The sequence below is a fragment of the Aplidium turbinatum genome, chromosome 4 (genome assembly GCF_918807975.1).
Source record: "Aplidium turbinatum chromosome 4, kaAplTurb1.1, whole genome shotgun sequence".
Classification (NCBI taxonomy): Eukaryota; Metazoa; Chordata; class Ascidiacea; order Aplousobranchia; family Polyclinidae; genus Aplidium; species Aplidium turbinatum.
The window spans coordinates 3,829,812-3,848,213 of NC_137475.1; the positions used below are offsets into that span (position 1 = coordinate 3,829,812).

At 39.5% G+C, this 18,402-nt stretch overlaps 1 protein-coding gene across 1 annotated transcript in view; it reads right to left on the minus strand.

Moving 5' to 3' along the window:
• The window catches only part of LOC145768387 (uncharacterized), a 61,178-nt gene that overhangs the window by 32,167 nt on the left and 10,609 nt on the right, over positions 1–18,402 (minus strand). Inside the window, exons 6-22 of the mRNA XM_082579870.1 lie at positions 10,685–10,767; positions 10,082–10,210; positions 9,629–9,727; positions 8,720–8,887; positions 8,006–8,088; positions 7,729–7,873; positions 6,683–6,770; positions 6,110–6,198; positions 5,325–5,480; positions 4,760–4,880; positions 4,410–4,574; positions 4,137–4,257; positions 3,622–3,747; positions 3,162–3,304; positions 2,719–2,855; positions 1,560–1,731; positions 684–856 (exon numbers count right to left, since the gene is read on the minus strand). Coding sequence (XP_082435996.1) covers positions 684–856; positions 1,560–1,731; positions 2,719–2,855; positions 3,162–3,304; positions 3,622–3,747; positions 4,137–4,257; positions 4,410–4,574; positions 4,760–4,880; positions 5,325–5,480; positions 6,110–6,198; positions 6,683–6,770; positions 7,729–7,873; positions 8,006–8,088; positions 8,720–8,887; positions 9,629–9,727; positions 10,082–10,210; positions 10,685–10,767 — 2,198 coding nt within the window. The remainder of the gene's footprint in view (positions 1–683; positions 857–1,559; positions 1,732–2,718; positions 2,856–3,161; positions 3,305–3,621; positions 3,748–4,136; positions 4,258–4,409; positions 4,575–4,759; positions 4,881–5,324; positions 5,481–6,109; positions 6,199–6,682; positions 6,771–7,728; positions 7,874–8,005; positions 8,089–8,719; positions 8,888–9,628; positions 9,728–10,081; positions 10,211–10,684; positions 10,768–18,402) is intronic.

Consider the following 18,402-nt stretch of genomic DNA (forward strand, 5'->3'; position numbering starts at 1 on the left):
GCAGATTCTTTCATTTGGTCCAAATTTTGCTGAAATTTAGGCCCACCTCTAGAATTTGACTTCAAAAGGTTATTCATTTTTTTTTGTAACTCTTTATCATAAATATGTACTGATGTTCGTACCTCATTCGTATCATCCTGCAAAGTTAATGGACAGAACATAAATGAGCGTACAGCGTTAACACCATCTCGCCCTTTTGCGACAAGTTTGTTTATTGAGCAATGACAGAATAGCATCTCAAATTGGTGAAAATTCAGCATTTTGGTCGTCGATGCGGGGGCAGTAAATCTTAAGCTTCAAACATGCCTTTACATAGGAAAGTTCTGGGTACATTCCACTTACAATTTATAACTAGCCAGTAGAAAAATTATAAAAAAAATTATGTTAAAATGCAAAGTGAAATTTCCCCTTTTTTTTCAAAAAATTGAAAGTTTGAACCCCCTGCGGGGGCAGAAGATGCACCTCCAAACTGATGAAATTTTTCACACGTAATTTTTTCATGCATGTGCCACTTTTTATGACTAGCCGTTTTTGAATTTCAAAAAAAAGTCAAAAACGGCCCACCCTACTGTAGAACTTCAAACAAAACTTTCGTTCCCAGTATCTTCACCGTGTTCTAGCGTTGGTAGATGCTTTTTAAACTGTTTAAACAGTTTATAAATGATATGTTGTCACATTCTTACCACAACAGAACACATTCCCTTTAAGATCACAACCCTGGTTGAGGTTATACGGAGGGCAATCCCCAATAGTGATTCCCCAGGATGGTGGGCCGTAGTGTTCGTTATGTCTGAAGCACACTCTACCACCATCACCGTTGTCGTTTCCAAGCTCCACCCAATCATTGGGGCCATCCCTAGAAATATCACGACGACTAGAATATATTGCATTAAACATCTGCGCCAGTAGGCCTACAAGATTACAAAATGGATCAACTTCATGTTATGGTTATTTGGCAATTTCCTTCTTCTGTCGAATCTTCTATATATGGTTTATACACCACAAATCGTCACAATGGAAGATGAGATCGTGATGTCGTGAAGACAGTCTATGTTGTGCTACTATGAAATCGTCTTTCGTTGTTTGGAAATATTAATAAAAAAGTGAAATGCAACGGATTCCAGCTGGTAATCAATTCTAATCCACCATGACGCAAACAGAATACTTGAGTCTTGCTTGTGTTTAGTATTTAGTTTAATTGAGGTTTTGTTAAGGCAAACTTGGAGAGGCGAAAATGTACCAACAAGTATATGGTCACATAGAAGACCTAGACCTTGGCCGCAGTCAAAGCAGAAACCTCCGAAGAAAAGTAGGCACGTCATAGTGACGTTAATGAATAATTTAACTTTTTCCTGTCTTGTGTCAAGAATTCCAAATAGCATTTTATCTACGCAAAAGTCTCATTTGTGATAAAATTTTACAAAAGTGTGGTAAATGTTTGTTGTGAAAGTGTCTGGTGACAAATGGCTCGCAATTATTTGCAACCCCTGGAAGAAAATACTTTACATAAGTTCACAAATGGGACGTAATAGTATCACTTGGCAAACAGATTTTCGTACCTGATAGGAGCCCACTGATCTCCGGGTAGAACCCCAGTAATGATTGGTACTCCGTTGGGGCAAACTTCCTTCTGCGAACACAGGTCGAGGCCCTGACTGACGCAATACTGCCGCGCAGTGTCATAGGTCATTGTGGCGTAGTCGAGGACAACATGGACAGTGCTGTCACCACCTGAGACCATGAAGTGGAAGGTTTATGCAAAATTTAAGAACACTTTCTGAAAGTTGTAAAAATCATTCTTCATTTGCCTCGACGGCAAACGGTCTTGGTTGTTTGATCTTGTGATATCATTGTCCAAACACTCTCCATAGTAGGAACACAAAGGAAATAGAATATTAGGAACTACATTATAACAACGTTATTTTTTGACATAGCCTACTGTACTGACAACTTTTGATGACAATTGACATGGTTTAGCAAGTCGTTGTAATCATTTCATAACTTCCTTTATGAACCTTCAATTAAAAACGGAAAAGTATAAGCTAAATCAAGCCATGGTGTCTGTGAGATTTAAAAACTGCCCTACTTAAATTTAATCAGTAACTAAGCATACTTGGATTTTTAACTAATAGGAGAAAACTTAGAAAAGATTTGGTTTGAAAAACGTTCAATAAAGCTTCTTTAAAAACAACCAGTGAAAACAAGAGGTGGATCAGTTGTAATTGAACGTAACTATAATTGCAATTAAAACTTTTTGTTGTTAGGTAACTGCATTGGGTCCAAAGTACAATTGCATTGTAATTTTAAAAAAATTTGGTCCAAAGTACAATTGCATTTGGTAAATATCACGCGTGATATCAGTATTTTCTTGAGCCGCTAATAAAGGTTCAAAAGAGACTTCTACATCGCAACATAATCTTTATCAAAGTCATTTGTACCTGTCATTGATAAAATTAAATTGTAAAGAATCATTGATGAACATAAATATTCTTTTCTATTTAATTTTTGTTATCCAAATATGTAATTAATTACATTGAAAGTAATTGTAGATCAAAAATTTCAGAATATTGTAATTGTATTGCAAATATAAAAAATTTGATGATGTAATTGTAATGAAGAAAATGACTGTTGAACTGACTCGTGTGAAAATAAATTGGTTTGCAATTGTAATGTATTTAAACCAAAAATTATGTAATCAATCCAACTCTGAGAACATACCTCCATCGAGGTAGTCCAACCTAGCGTTGTATGCCTCGTATCCAACTTGTTGAGATGAAGCCGAAAACTTCTCATTGGGCAACAGTGGGAAGTCATGGGTCAGTGGGTTGGTGGAAAGACCAAGCGATGACACGCACCTGAATAGAAATAAATCATTCAAACAATATCTGTCGTTTAGCTGAGATGCTATTTAAAAGCGAAATGAAAACGAACATCCAAAATAAACAAACACAAAAGATTGTAAACTCTATATAAAAGCAGAGCATACATATGAAGTTGAACATAAACATACTTTTTTCGATTACACTGTATTTACTTCGCCATTCAATAACTTGTATTTTTATCTGCATATGACTAATTTATATTCGATTGATATTGCTTATCAATTTATATATTTGGGATACCATTACCTCCACAAAAAGCAAACTTCATAGCGCACTTACGTAGGCATGCATCCGATAATCTCCAATCTCATGGCGCACTTCTTCCGGCAGCTGGTGGGAAAGATCTTGATGGATGTCGTCACAATGGGACGGGTGAAGACGTTCGTGATCTGGTCGTTCTGGTTGGTGTTGGCGTCAAAGATCTGGTGAAATGACATCACGGCTTGGCACATGGTCGCTGTACAACTCATGACAAGTTCTGGTCACTGGTGGCCTCCAAATTTGAATAAGTTACAATGTTTTCACAAATTCCAACTTTTTCCACACACGACTTATTAAACCTTAGGTTTGATTGGGCATGCTTTTCAATACCTTGCCTTGCCGGGTGACGAACCAGGTGCGTTTAACTAGAAGCCGAGCGTCATTTTGACTCAACTATCCGGACGAGTAATCCAATTTCATTGCGATTTTCAAAATTATTTCGAACAAATTTTCAAAACACTACTTTACAGGATCTAACCTTAACCGACTCGTCAAGTTCCTTGTAGTCCTCAAACACTCCAGTAGCAGGATTGACCATGTACTGGACACTATATTGCTTCACCCAGTCATTCTGGTTGTGGGGTTGACTTAACCCATTACGGCCCTGAAGACAATAGAGTTAAATTAATAAACCTAACATAGACTTTATGACGTAATTAAGCATTCATTGTTTAGAATACCATATGTGCCATGAAAGAACTCGATGATAATGCAGTCAAATCTATACGTGTATTAATAGAAGGTACAATAGTCGAATCCATACGTGTTGTATGTGTTGTACGTGTTGTATGTATTTTTCAGTAAAGGCTATATTAGACTCAACTTAATGAAAGTTTTTAAATGCAGAAAACCCACCAATCTCATCGTTAAATTGGTTTGTATTCACTAGCGCCAGTAGGTTACCACAAGCTGTTGAAAACGATATCCCCACTTGGTTTTTAAAACAACACGTTGCGCATGAAAGCAATCCCTTTCAAGCAACACCACACCTACCTGCGTCACCACTCCTCTGACTTCTCTCCAGTCAATGAAGTCGACTTTAAACCAGGGAGCGGGATCAGATTCAGATGCGATCCAAGCTCCTCTTCCTAATCCTCCTAAACCAAGTGCGTCTCTGTAACAAAACCAGCATTTCTTACAATAATGACGCAAATGAACCATACGACATTAATACCCGAATGGTATTAAAACGAACTATTGCCTTTACTAAAAAATCTTCATGCAACATGACTTGATTTTTGACATCAAACAAAATCTCGTACTCACACGTATTGGTCCATTGTGTTCAAGCGACCCCTGCTGGCCCCCGATGCACTGTCGAGTTGGGAGGAGACTGACAGTTGGTCATCCGAAATCGAACCCCCAATCTCGACTCCCAAATGTCTGAAGCAACAGTCAGCAGAGGTGCAATCTGCTGGAGGGTCTTCAGCACTGAAAAATTAAAAAAAGAATTGCGTAATACTGTATCCTAATATATTTTTTATATTTATTAAAATATTTTTATAACTTATGTAATATATATAAGTTCTACTATAAATGCTTGTATTTATCTATCTTTAGAATTTGTCTTTATTTTTTCAAATAATTTATCTTAAATTGAGATAAATTTCACTTACTGCAAAGGATCTTGTTTCTCGCAGATGTAGCCTCTTTCATTGAGACAGGATATGTCGTTCCACGTTCCCTCGGCAGTGTAGATTTCAACACAGTCCTCATCGCCTTGCGCGTTTGGCTCGCCTGCAAACATTGCTCTTTGTTAAAACGAAATATGCTTTGTAAGGATGCCAAACAGTTTTAACTTGGAGTACGTCGGTGAGGGCGTTAGTTCAAACACAAAAATGCCTTATTTCCGGCCCGATCCAAAGCATACGCTTGTTTTCTTTGCAAAACACTCTGATAAGATTAATTTTATTGCCTTTATGACTAATTACAAAATTGAAAAACTTGTTTTCACATAATGCATCACAAATGAAATATATTGGTGACCTAATTTAATAAAGGATTTTCTCTTTTGGCAAACCAGAGCACAATTACTAAAGCTCATGCTAGTCAGTATTGCAAGAGAATTCAAATGTGTCTGCGACATCAAAAGTAAAAATAAAGTTATTTGACAAAGACTTCACCCGGCTATGCGGTAAGTACAATGATTTGTGATCAAAACCAGGATCAAGACAACAACACCTGGTGACCAGTTGACGTAGTTAAACGGAGTTCCATCTATCCACCTCCATCCTCCGTCGAATGTTCCCACAAGAACATCCGGAAGACCATCGGGACCGTTATATGAATCCTCCGCTCCAATCCATAGCGATCCAACGTTCAACAAGTCAAGATGGTCTGGAAGTGTTGATACTTTAATTTAAAATTGATTTATTAGCACGAAAACGGAAGTGGTAGTTTCAATCTTTATGTTCATGCTAAAAAAGTCTCTTTAAGACTATTCCAGGTAGTCTACTGTAGTTTAACATGCACGGAGCCACTGACGTAGGCCAGAGTAAAGTTCCAGTAAGATAAAGGGTGGTCGCCTGTGAAACGTTCCATTCTCAAAGTAACGTCAAAGAACTGTCGTTGTAATGGTTTGCTCAAGCGCATATTCCAAAATTTGAACCAGCGTCGATAGATCTCCCTTATTTTTTTTATGTAACGCTACTTCAGTCAATGCACAGTATGCATATAGGCTACATTATTCTCACGAATGGACATATATAGGCTACTCTAGGCAGTCATTTACAGACATGAAATACCAGTTGGTAAGAAAGTTGCCAGTGGTACAATGCCGTCATCCTATAAGCGTCATACAAGATTTTTTATCATGTGGCGATTTTTTTGTTATCTCTTCATATCAGTTGTCTTTAAGTGTTGTACAAATTATGCGATAATATCTGAAAGTTGCATGTGCTTTTTTTCCTATTTAGATTTAATACATTACAGAAAATACTTCTTATAGCCTACCACAGTACACTTACATTCCAAAAACGACTGCTCCTCTGGTGAGTTAATACCAACAAAGTCTCCGCCTTCCTGCTGGCAATGCAATCTTGCGTCAGCCCAGGGTCTGAGAGTACAAGTGGATGGATTTAATTTAACGTAACCTGAAACATCGAAGAAAGTACTGTATATATTATTGCAGTAACAATCAAGCTATTAGCAAACATCCAAGTAACAGCTATATATCACTTTCCATCTTTCCACAAGTGACTGCAACTGCACATTGGTTGGTATGGTCAACTAAAGAGATATAAGCTCGACAGGTATTTTTTGTGGCATTAAAGTTGAAATTATAATATGTTATTTACCGTTTATAATTTAATTTAACGTAACTTGAAACATCCAAGCAAGCAATGTATATATTATTGCAGTAACAATCAAGCTATCAGCAAACATGTGAGTAACAGCTGAATATCACTTTCTTTCAAAATCGGATTCCGCTACCCTGTTTATTTTGGTATAGTATTGATGATTAGAGTCTACACAAAAGATATAAGGCCGACAGATAGTTATTGCACAGCAGTTGAACAAAAAGTCTAAATTCAGTTTACCGTCTGTAATTGGAAACTATCTTGTAGCATTTGTGGGTTCCTGAGTAGTGAATGTATCCAGGCTCGCATGGATTGTTCTCAGATGTAGCTGGAATTTAACAACATTACAACGTGATATAACGTCGAAGTTGCGGTTCAAATAAAGAAGGTATGTGTTATAGGTTGTTGGATCGTATAACTTCAAAGCTAATATCATTTCAAATAAAAGTATAAAGTAAGAAGTTATCATGACCAATTGATGAAGTAAATAGAACACATTACATAATTCTAGGTAAAAAAACAACTTTAACTGTACTTCTACGTTTAGAAAGAAATCATTTTAGATGTGTAAATCCATCATTGATGTTCAAATATAACTTTTCAAGTGTCTTTGGTGCTTCATAATGCCTTACACTCAACCTATTGACACATTTATTGACAATTTTTGGATAATGTGCAGTTCGAATTGACTGCCAGAATCTCTTTCGTGATGTGCGCTCAAGCAACGCACTTCAAGAGCAGAGCATTTAGCGGCGCCTAAAGGATGGAATAATTTACAAACAACAACTCTTTGAAACCATGGCTGTTCTTGATCTTGCCCTTTTTATGCACAAAATTGGGCGTTTTACCGGCAGTTATATTTTAATAAAATGCAGGGTGTTAAAATTTACGCATACGCATCATTTAGTGCGACCTTGGTAGCTACTAGGTGATATAAATGCAGCTTACTTACGTGGAAAGGTTGGAACAGTAGGAGCTGTAGGCACTGCAAATAAATAAGACAAATAGCACTTGATTTCCAACAACAAAATATTGTTATCTTACAAAAATAAAGGAATGTATTTGAAATGATTCAAAATCTGTTTTCTTGCCTATGATTGGTTACCGTACTATGGCATCAAACATCAGAAAGAAAAACGCTACAAAGTATGAATTGGGTCTTAAGTAAAGCCAAAGGACCCAACCTTTGAAGCAAGATATTTTTAAAACTTATTGCCTTAAACAAATTCACTGTAAAAAAAACAAAAGCTTAATAGTTAAAAAAGCATACACATTGATATACATACAAGCGGGTGATTTGCATATCGGGTACACAAGTTCTGTGCATGCACGATCATTCCATGTTCCCCACTGGTTTTCGTCATCAGTGCCAATAATCCGCATGCAATCGCCGTCAAACGAGGGTTGGTTTATTTTCCAGTTGAAAAAGTCCTGCAGAAAAAGCTAGTCTTGAAAAAGCAAAGCTTTCCAGGCATTTTGTTCCTAGCGTTTTGCTTAGAAGTGGTTACAATGTCCCCAAATTAGCCTGTGCGCAGAAATAGCGGAAAACAATTTACTACTTACACTTGGAGTTCCATCTGACCACACCCACTCTCCTTCCACTACGGAATCAGTCATGCCTATCCAGGACTGGCCTCTCAGGTGACCTATGCAGAAAAGTATTTTATTCGGAAGTTTTCTTTAATTAAGACTGAAACAACGAAAGCTTCCCTCAAAATCACAGAAAGTCATTTGTTTCGCATGTTAGCGACTCTGTGTGGTTTCGCGCGCTGTAGTTATGACCACTCTTCGAATTCCAAGAAAAAATATGTTTAAACGATTTGCAAGTTTACGGTTTTACTAGTCCGTTGAATTCCTATTGATATCGCACTAATTTACGATCAACACAGTTTTGAGATTGGTTGGTATGACAGCTTGATTTTGTAGGTTCACATAAGATAAGCTGAAACCAATCCAAACTCGCAAGAGGTCTGCAAGTGGTAGGCCTAGACTTCTCCTGTGCCACGGGTTTTTCTATTTATGGAATGCAGAACCCTTGCGTTTAATTACCTGTGTGCTAAGTCCAATAGTGTTGCTAAAATCGTTTTACTAGTAAAAAATAACATCAACATGACTTAAACAATCAATCTCTGTTACCAAGCCTTTATCAGTCACTGTGGTTCAAAGCCTTCACAAGTATGTGCAATGCCAATAAGAGTTCATCCAAACGAATACAAACATTCTTACAGCCAATTAGTTAAGTTAAAAGTAACTGGCATTGTGCTAAAATAACTTCACCTGACATGAAGGATTGTTCGCTTTCATCGTGTATGCTGGCGAGATGCCCATTGTACTGTTCAGGCGCACCGCAAAAACTTTCCCCGGCTTGCCAGTTACGCTGCGTTGTGTCGAAGAAGTAACAATGGTCGCCGTGCAGTCTCCATCCATCGTAGCATTTGTGGCTGACTGCAAGGATGCAATGAGAATAAATTTAATTTCAGTAAAAAAAAGGCAGCGGACCAAAGCTGGTTTAAGTTCAACTCATTGTTTTGAATCTTCTACAGTTCGACTCAACTTAAAAAAAATAGGAAGAGTATAATCTGATTTTATAGTTATCTGATAACAAGTAGCCTACTGCGTTGGAGCTTATTCTTATGCAAGCTCCTTATTCAAATAGAATACTATATAGAACTTTCTGTTAACAAAGCATAGATTCGATAAAATATTATTTCCTCGTTTGGAATAAATTGATATTGGACCAGATGCATTTTATCAGCTATGACTGGTACAGGTACAACAGACTGAGCCCAAACGTTTTATTCTTTTGGAGAAGCATTTGATGACTCGAGGTAAAAAATAATTCTATTCAAACAAAACATGATGGAAAGGTATGAAAAATGAAGTCACAGAAAAACCTTAGTCATGGTGTGTTGCAATATAATTAATAAGTGCTTTTTATAAAAATCATTGACATATAAAAATAACAGCGGTGAGGAGAGAAGACGCGTTTCTAAACCTTCCAAGCTAACCTTGGCATTGGCTATTTCCTGTACAGGTGCCTCTTTACCTTCTTTGCCTTTCTTTGTAATGTTTATTTAACAGTAAGCTGTGCTACTCCATCTACAAGTCGACGAGGTCAATTACGACTCCTTTTATGATCAGTTTCGTTGCAAGTTTAGATTTCATAAAATGATTTTCTTCGCTCACCGGTTGGCTTAGGAAACTGTGACAACTCCAATCCTTCTCGGATCTCGCAAACATAGGCTTGTAACATGAAACAGTCGCCAATCTCCCAATTGCTGTTGGCTACAAATAAACAAGTTGCTAATAAAGACTAGTTGAGAAACATTTAGGCACCATACACACATGACATAACAGTAAATATTTATATTACATTTCGATACTGACAATATTTATTTGATGATTTTGAATATAACGTTTTCAAAGAAGCTGTAGCATAAAATATGCTAAGCTAAAGACATGTACCACACCATCATGAAACGAAATACGCAATGTAATTGACAATCACGATCAGTAAGGTTAAAAACTGTGGCAGCTTCACACAGACCATTGTTCCACAACTGGAAATATTACGAGACCCATTATAACATAACAAAAAGCCCACAACTAATCAATCAGTATGTGCCCTCCAACACTTACTTTTTCCAGTATAAAGCCACGTGCAGTCATCGACTCCGAGGTTGTTCGAATCTGAAGGGAATTTGTCCCACTCAGCAAAACCCACAGCAGTACCGTCTGACCACTTAAATACACCATCTTCCAATATATCTGAAAAAATAGTTTTCGATATATGGCGCTCTGCAATGCTTTTGTGTAAGGTTAAAAACAGCGTTTTTGATGGCACAGAGGAGATGCAGTCGGTTTGGCAATTGCTGAGACCATGTGATTGTATCTTGATAAGGTACAAGAACATGTCGCCGACGGCCTAGCTAAAATAAATTAGTGATTGAAACAAAACACAAAATGCGTTTCATGAGCTGTTGAAAAATCCTATTCCAATGCACTCGCGGTTCAAAGTGGCTTCAATTATGGAAATAATCAAAACAGTAGATGTGACAAAAACAGCACAATTTTGATTAATTATTCCTTATTTAAAGTAAGAAACAAAGGGAAATTATTTTTAATAAAAGTATTTTAAAAACTGTAAAGCACATTATTGGCAACAACTTTTTGTTACTTAAAACTGGTCACAGAAACAAATTCGAACTGAACTCCTATCCAAATTTTAGCCCGGTAATGCACCTGATATCCCAAGCCACACTTGTAGCACTCCAAGGTCTTTCCATTGTGAATAATATGCTTCAATGAATGTACTTTCTTCAGGTCTATGACGCAATACACATATTTAGTTCAAACCACAACGTGGTTTGAAATCACAGCAGACAACCACCTGGTGTCGTGATAACAAAAAAGATATTATTGTGGTTTCTGGGCAAACGAATTTACTTTCATCGATAGCGTCATACATGAGTGAATGAAACTCTCACAATAATATACAGTATTTTAGGTAAAGTGTCACATGTCGCAGTATAGTCACAGTACGTAACATACATCAAGAAGTCAGATTAACATCGTGTCTATGGAACAATTTATCAATAATTTATGAGAGCCGCATTAAAACCGGCAGATTTCCTATTTTGATTTTGATTACAGAAGTATATAGTGTAGAAACGATTTATGCAATTCCTTTCTTATTTTTTGAATGTTCTTGTTTTGCGTTCACGCTTCAGTGACCTCCACTTGAATGAGTTTGAATTAGTGTTTCATTTATCGAAAAGTGTTCTTTTGTGTTTCGACTTGAGCGGTGGACGGTCACATTTTTCAATAATTTCTTTCTGATGATGGTTGGCTTGTGTGCGTGGATTACAAGTAAGTGTTTTCGTGTACTTGTATAAACATAGGTCAGCTTGAGTCAGAAGTAATCAATTGAGGCCTAACCTGGTAGCCGTTCTTGTCGGACAAAATAAAGCACAACTGTCGGATGCAGGGTCCGTTAAAGACCCAGCAAAATTCGGTTGTTACATTATATTATTGAAAAATTTCATCTGTACCATTTTGGTCAGGCTTTGTGGTTTAATCCTGTTATTTTTTGGTGCTTTCAGTAACAGTGTAGTGAGCTGGTCATCTTGTGTTTTTGTCTAGTGCTTTGACTAGAAGTTTGCTTAGTTTTCTTTCATTCACTCGGACCTAGTGGCACGGTGACGTAGTTGGTCATCGCGCGTGAATTTAGTGGCAATCGGCATTCTTGTGTGCGTCTCCAGTTGCTCTAGGTCAGTGGATCTGTTGTTTTTGGTTAATTGCTTCACGTGGAAGCGTACCATATTGCTGTTCGTGCTCGTGTTGTAGCCTGTAGGCACTATTGTTGTAAGAGTTAAAAAGGTATTTCATTGTAAGTTACATTGTTTCATTTTAGTCTCGTATTTTGCTTCTAAGCTGTTGATTTACTTTGCTGTTGTGCAAATGAGTCACTATTTCCTTAGATCAAGTGTAACCAAGAACCCTTTAAATATGACTGAAGTTTCATTGAGTGAAAGTAACGTAACCTTGGCACCATCGCAGGTAGATACTTCCGCCGTCACTGTGATTGCTACTCAATCAGCGCCTCTGATGTCGTTTGGAGAGCAATCTTTAATTACCATAAACAGCAAATTTAACGTAAAAACAACGTTAACTGACACCGTAGTATCACAATCTCCCATGTTAGTGAGTAGTAGCCATTCGAACCCTTCAGTAGAGTTTACATCGTTTTTGGAGAATCTCTCGCATGCAGAAAGGAGTTTATGCGATGCAAAAGCAATTATTTGGCCTTTAATACAAAAACAGAGTGTTGACAAAATGAATAATCTAATAGCCTACAGTGTTGCGAAATGGAACTGCGAGATGTTAAAATTTCCTTTGACAAGATAATGTCGAATGTTTGGCTCTCAGATTCGAGTAAGCAGCTTGTAAGGCACAGGTGGTTTGATCTTGGACGTGCTATGGACTTTATCAGGGAGCAGTGCCAGACTTCGGCTGATACAAATGTCGCGTCTGGGGCGTCTCCTAGTTATGTGTCTGGAGCGATGTCTAGCCCTTCTATGATAACAAACACCACTACAGTTAACGATAGTGCTGCTATAGGAACGTCGCTTGCTCATGTGCCAATTAGTACAACGTCTTCATTAAGTACAACAACTTCGCTGTTAACCAATGGTGTAGACAACCCTTTCATTTCTGGTGCTCAGACTAGCGTCTACCCGAGTGTGAGCGTAAATACGGCTGCGTATGAAACTTCACAAGTAGGACAGGCATATGTCGGTGATTTGTCATCGTCCCCTATTGTGCTGAGTAGAGTGTCGAATACAATGCAGCCACAAGGCTTCGGTATAGCTGGACCATCGGTGGCGCCAGTTAATGTTTTGACGCCCAGTTTCAGGCAGAGCGCACACGGTGTGGTTCCACCTTTGACACTTGAGAAATTTAATGGTGATATCCTGGAATATCCAGAGTTTAAGCGTAAGTTCTTTAAATTTGTGGCGTGTATATATTCAGATGACGATGTAAAGATGTTGCATCTGCAATCTTTATGCACAGGTGAGGCAGGAAGAGCTATTCGTGGTCTTGGAGGGTACTCAAACAGGACTCTGGCTTATCAAACTGCTTGGGAAAGATTGGACCAGCGGTTTGGTAATCAGAACCTTTTGGCATCAAGACTACGAGAGGGAATGTTAAATGGTCCCCCCCATAAAGGAGTTCGACTCATCTGCTTTAAACTGCCTCAGAGACAGAATGTTTGAATGTGAGCAGACGTATCTGTCTCTAGGACGTTTGGCAGAGTTAAACTCACCTGAAGTGATTCATAAAATATTTAATCGCCTTCCCGAGAAAATAAAAAGAGATTTTGTGCCTATGTCTCGTAGAGGCTGTGGAGGGTTTAAGGAGTTGAGGACTCTTGTAGACGATGCTGCGGCTGATGCGGAATGTGCATTAGGCCAGGATATGTTTGCGAGTCAGTTAAAAACGTTTACAAGGTCTAAATACTCGCGATCGCGTAGTCAGGTCAAGGTAAATGCCGTAAAGGAGAGCTCTGCTACGCCTTCAAGTGTTCAAAAGAGTTGTGAGTTGTGTAAAGGTGTGCACTGGTTATGGCTATGTCCAACGTTTAAAGAAAGACCTGTTGATAAACGACATCAATTTGTTAAATTACATGGGCTGTGTTTCAACTGTCTCCAGTCTGGGCACAGCGTACGTGAGTGTTCTTCTGGGCTGGTCTGTCGAGAATGTGGCAAGCGTCATAATTCCTTGCTCCATTTTGACAAGCCTGTATCTCGGACAAAAACTGCACAAAATGACAGCAATGTTCTTGTCGCCTGTAGTTCTTACAATGAAAAAAAGATTGAGCGCAGCAGGAAATTGCATAAAGTCGTCCCAGTCAAAGTGTGGGTATCAAATCCTGATAATTACGTGAACACATATGCCTACATGGATGATGGGTCTGAGACCACTTTGTGTACAACGGCCCTTGCTAAGCGAATTGGTGCAGATTTGGCAAAGGCCAACGTAAAAATGCACACCAGCAATGCCGTGACAGAGGTCTCTTCTAAAATTAAACATTTTTTCATTCAAGGAGTTGTTGAGAGCCGAGTTTTTACTGTTAACGATGCTTTGGTGCAGGATTCCATAGTCGATGTGCACACAAGCATTCCTACAGATGAACTAACGAGCCTATTTCCACATCTTCAAGATCTGTCCTTCCCAAAATTAGAAACAAATACAGTAGAATTATTGCTGGGGCAAAATGTCCACAATGCGTTCCGGGTTAGTGAGAGTAGGTATGGGTTAGATAACCAACCTTTTGGCTTGCACACTGCCTTGGGATGGACGTTGTGGGGGGTGGATTATGTCTCCCAGAATGAGCTTGATAACAACGAGGTACGTGTTAACTTTGTCAGTGAGCTTGGTGTAGATAAACAAGGTTGCAAGGAGTTACTACGTATTTTTGACCAGGATTTCCATGATCTTGATGCGCCGCAACTGCCGTGTATGTCAAAAGAAGACAGGCGTGCCATTAACATCATGGAAAGGTCTGCCTTAAAAGTTGGTAGACATCACCAAATTGGTCTTCCATGGAAGAAAGACAACTTTGACTTGCCGAATAACCTCCACGTAGCCGAGAAACGTCTTCGAGATCTGACGAAGAAGCTAATTGCAAATCCCGACTTACGTAGAAAGTACACTGAGAAGATGACTGAGCTGGTTGCTAACGGTTTCTGCTGCCAAATACCGGATGGAGCTGTTGAACCAGAAGGTAAGACTTGGTATGTACCGCATCACTGCACGTCAGTTCTGACTAAATTTAGGGTGGTCTTCGACTGCAGTGCTAAGGCCAATGGCGTGTCGCTGAATGACAAGCTGCTCCAAGGACCTGACCTAACCAATAGTCTTGTGGGTGTCTTAATGCGCTTTAGACAAGAGCCTATTGCAGTGGTGGCAGACATAAAAAGTATGTTTTACCAGGTACTTGTGGAAGAGAAGGATCGTGATGTTTTTAGGTTTCTCTGGTACCCGGACAATGATCTAACTTGCACCCCCGCAGCCTTTCGGATGAATGTGCATCTATTTGGGGCCACCTCGTCACCTTCCGTGGCAGCTTTTGCTCTTCGCCGAACAGCAGAGGAAAACTTGAGTGAAGCTGCTCCTGAAACGGTAAGCACTGTGCTAAAAAATTTTTATGTGGATGATCTGTGTAAATCATGTGCTACACCTAATCAAGCCTCATGTTTAATAAAGGAGCTGTGCACACTTCTTGATAGTGGCGGATTTAAATTAACTAAGTTCCTTTCAAATAATAAGGATGTTCTTAGTCTTATACCAGAAAAGGATCGTGCTTCGACTGTAGTTGATCTGCAGCAACGAGAACTGCCTACTCAGAAGGCACTGGGCATGTTTTGGAATGCGGATTCCGATTGCCTGGAGGTTAAAGTGAATCTCAATGTAAAACCTTGTACTAGGAGGGGGCTGTTATCAGTTATTGCTCAAACATATGACCCTCTAGGGCTGCTACAGCCATTTGTCCTGCCTGCTAGGAAAATCTTGCAAGAGACTTGCCGTTTGGGTTTTTCTTGGGATGAACCACTTCCGTACATGGGAGGTTTGGAGAGGGTCTGGGTAGAATGGGTGCAGGCATTACCAAATTTGAAGGAAGTATCTCTTGCAAGAAGCTTTAAGCTCCCTAACCAGGAAACTGACAAAATCGAATTGCATGTATTCTCAGATGCTTCAGTTGATGGTTACGGAGCGTGTGCTTACGTGCGTGTTGTTTATACGAATAATTTAATTACTTGTGCGCTTGTTATGGGAAAAGCTAGAGTCGCTTCACTTAAATCGATTAGTGTTCCTAGGCTGGAGTTGACTGCAGCTGTACTAGCTGTTAAACTTGGTAGTATGATTTCTCGTGAACTTGAATTTAAATTTTCTTCTGTGACCTATTGGACAGACGCCACTGTTGTACTACATTATTTACGTAATAGAACGTCTCGTTTCCATACATTTGTGGCCAATAGACTTGAACTACTTCATTCATTAACCTCGTTGGATCAGTGGAGATATGTGCCCACTGATCATAATCCTGCTGACTTTGCGTCGCGCGGCCTCTCGCCCAGTAAGGCAAATGAGGCTGTTATGTGGTTCTATGCATGGGCTCTATCCAAGGGGGGGTGAGGGGGGTGATCACCCCCCCACTAATTGGAGTGGGGGGGTGATCAATGCAAAATCACCCCCCCCCACTCATTTGGCTTTGAAAATGTTTTGTGATATTTTATTGATCAAATTTTGAAAAATATATTTTCGCTGTTAGCACATTTTGAATTTTTTATTAATATAAATATATATTTCATTTCAATATGATTTTTTGGTTTGGCAACCCTGAACTACGAGCCAGGCGTTTACACTGTGTTCTTAGTTTGCTTGGCAGCCACTTTAACAAGAAAAAAATTCTGCCACTGCAAATGACTAGAATGACACCGCCAACCAATCAGAACATGTTATAAGAGGCTACCGTCCAATTGTGACCTTTCTCGCACTTAGCCAGAGAGTTAATCTTTGTTTTGAACTTTATTTGGTAATTACAGAAGAAAAAAGAGCAATAGCAGTGGTGAGAATCGAACACGCGTCAATGAAATGACTACTTTCTAACCCTAACCCCTAAACAGCCAACCAGCTGCCAACTTAGTCGGCAGCAGTGGCCGAGTGGTTAGCGCGTTGGGCTCGCAGTCGAGAGCCTGCATGTTCGACTCCACCCCCCCGCACTTGCTGTTATTTCTCTGGGGAAGAAACTTCACTATGAGTATAATTGCCTCTACTCAGTGATCGATTTCGAGTAATGGGTAGTACCAAATTTAAGTCATAAGTAGAGTAGACAACCGGAAACAGACATTGCCGTCGGCTGCAGCGTGAGTCAGGTGTACGTCAGAAGGTGTACACCGATGCATAGCGTTCAAGTCCGCTTTCTCGCAATGCAGGATAAAGATATGAAAAACAAATAAACAAACAAACCAACAGCTGATAGAAAATCCAGCACTTGATTTGCTTTGTATCATCTTCTTTTCGCCCTTTTTCACGTCACGGAAAACGTAGTTTATGATTGGTTCGAGTTTTCATTTGCAGTGCCAGAAATATTTCTTGTTAAGTGACTACCAGTTTGCTTACCCAAAAATGCCCTTTCCGAAACATACTTTGTGAAACGACTTGGAAACCCTATGCTTCGATCAGAAAGAAGCTGATGCTGCAATGGGGGGTCTGGGGGGCGCAGCCCCCCAGAAGTTGAAATGACTATGACGATTTTAGCCCACTGTCCAAAAATCACCCCCCCGAATTCTAAAAGTGGATAGAGCCCCTGGTTCTATGGACCAAAATTTTTAACGTGCACTGAAACCCAGTGGCCGATACAACCAGAAATTTGTGGAGACCTGAAGAAAGAAGATCCTAACGTGAAGAAGATTTGCGCCGTTCGGATATCTGAACCAAAGTGTGACGGCTTGCCCTTGCTATTGAGACGATATTCTGACTTTTCCAGGTTGCAACACTCAGTTGCCTGGTTACTGAGGTACAAATCCTATCTGCAATGGAAGGCGAAGGTTAACATCGAAAAGCCTGCCTTGGGTTTGCTTACGACTGGTGAGATGTCAAAAGCTACCCTAGCGATCGTGAGGTTAACGCAATGGGAAGCTTTTCCCGAAGTAATGACGACTCTTCCAGCTCATCCCAGTTTCCTAAGTCCGGTTCAACTACCTTCAGACTCACAAATCAAACGGCCGTTCTTACGGCCACTTAGGTCTTTGAATCCTTATATTGTGGATGGTATAATACGTGTTGGGAGCCGTTTACGAAACGCCTCGCTTGACAAATCCATAAAGCATCCTATCCTTTTACCAAGTGATCATCCTGTGACGAGATTACTGATTATGTTTTACCACATTCGTGAAGGACATATGGGTATTTCATATGTTTTAGCAGCTATGCACCAATCCTACTGGATATTAAAGGGAAGAGCTGCTGTGAAGAAAACTTTACGTTCTTGTTTAAATTGCAAATTCTGAAACGCGGAGACCGTGTATTAGTGATGGAACGAATCTGCCAAACGCGGACGCTGGCCTAAGGGAATTGTTGTAGATGTAATGCCTGACAGTAATGAACTTGTGCGTCGAATCAAGGTGCGCACTGCCCACTCCACTTTGGTTCGTGATATCCGAAAGGTGTGTCTTCTGGAAGGAAAAGTTGATGAAATGAGTGATGATCGATAAACTGATTCTCGCGCGTATGGACAATCATTGGTATTTGCCCTGGGTATTCAGTTTGCTTTGTAGTACCGTAGGCTATTTGTTTGTATTGTGTATTAATTTGTTACGAGCAGCTTCCAATAAGGAAACATTTCGTGTTATTCCATTTCTCCGGTAAGAGCTGCTATGGTTATGATGATCGAA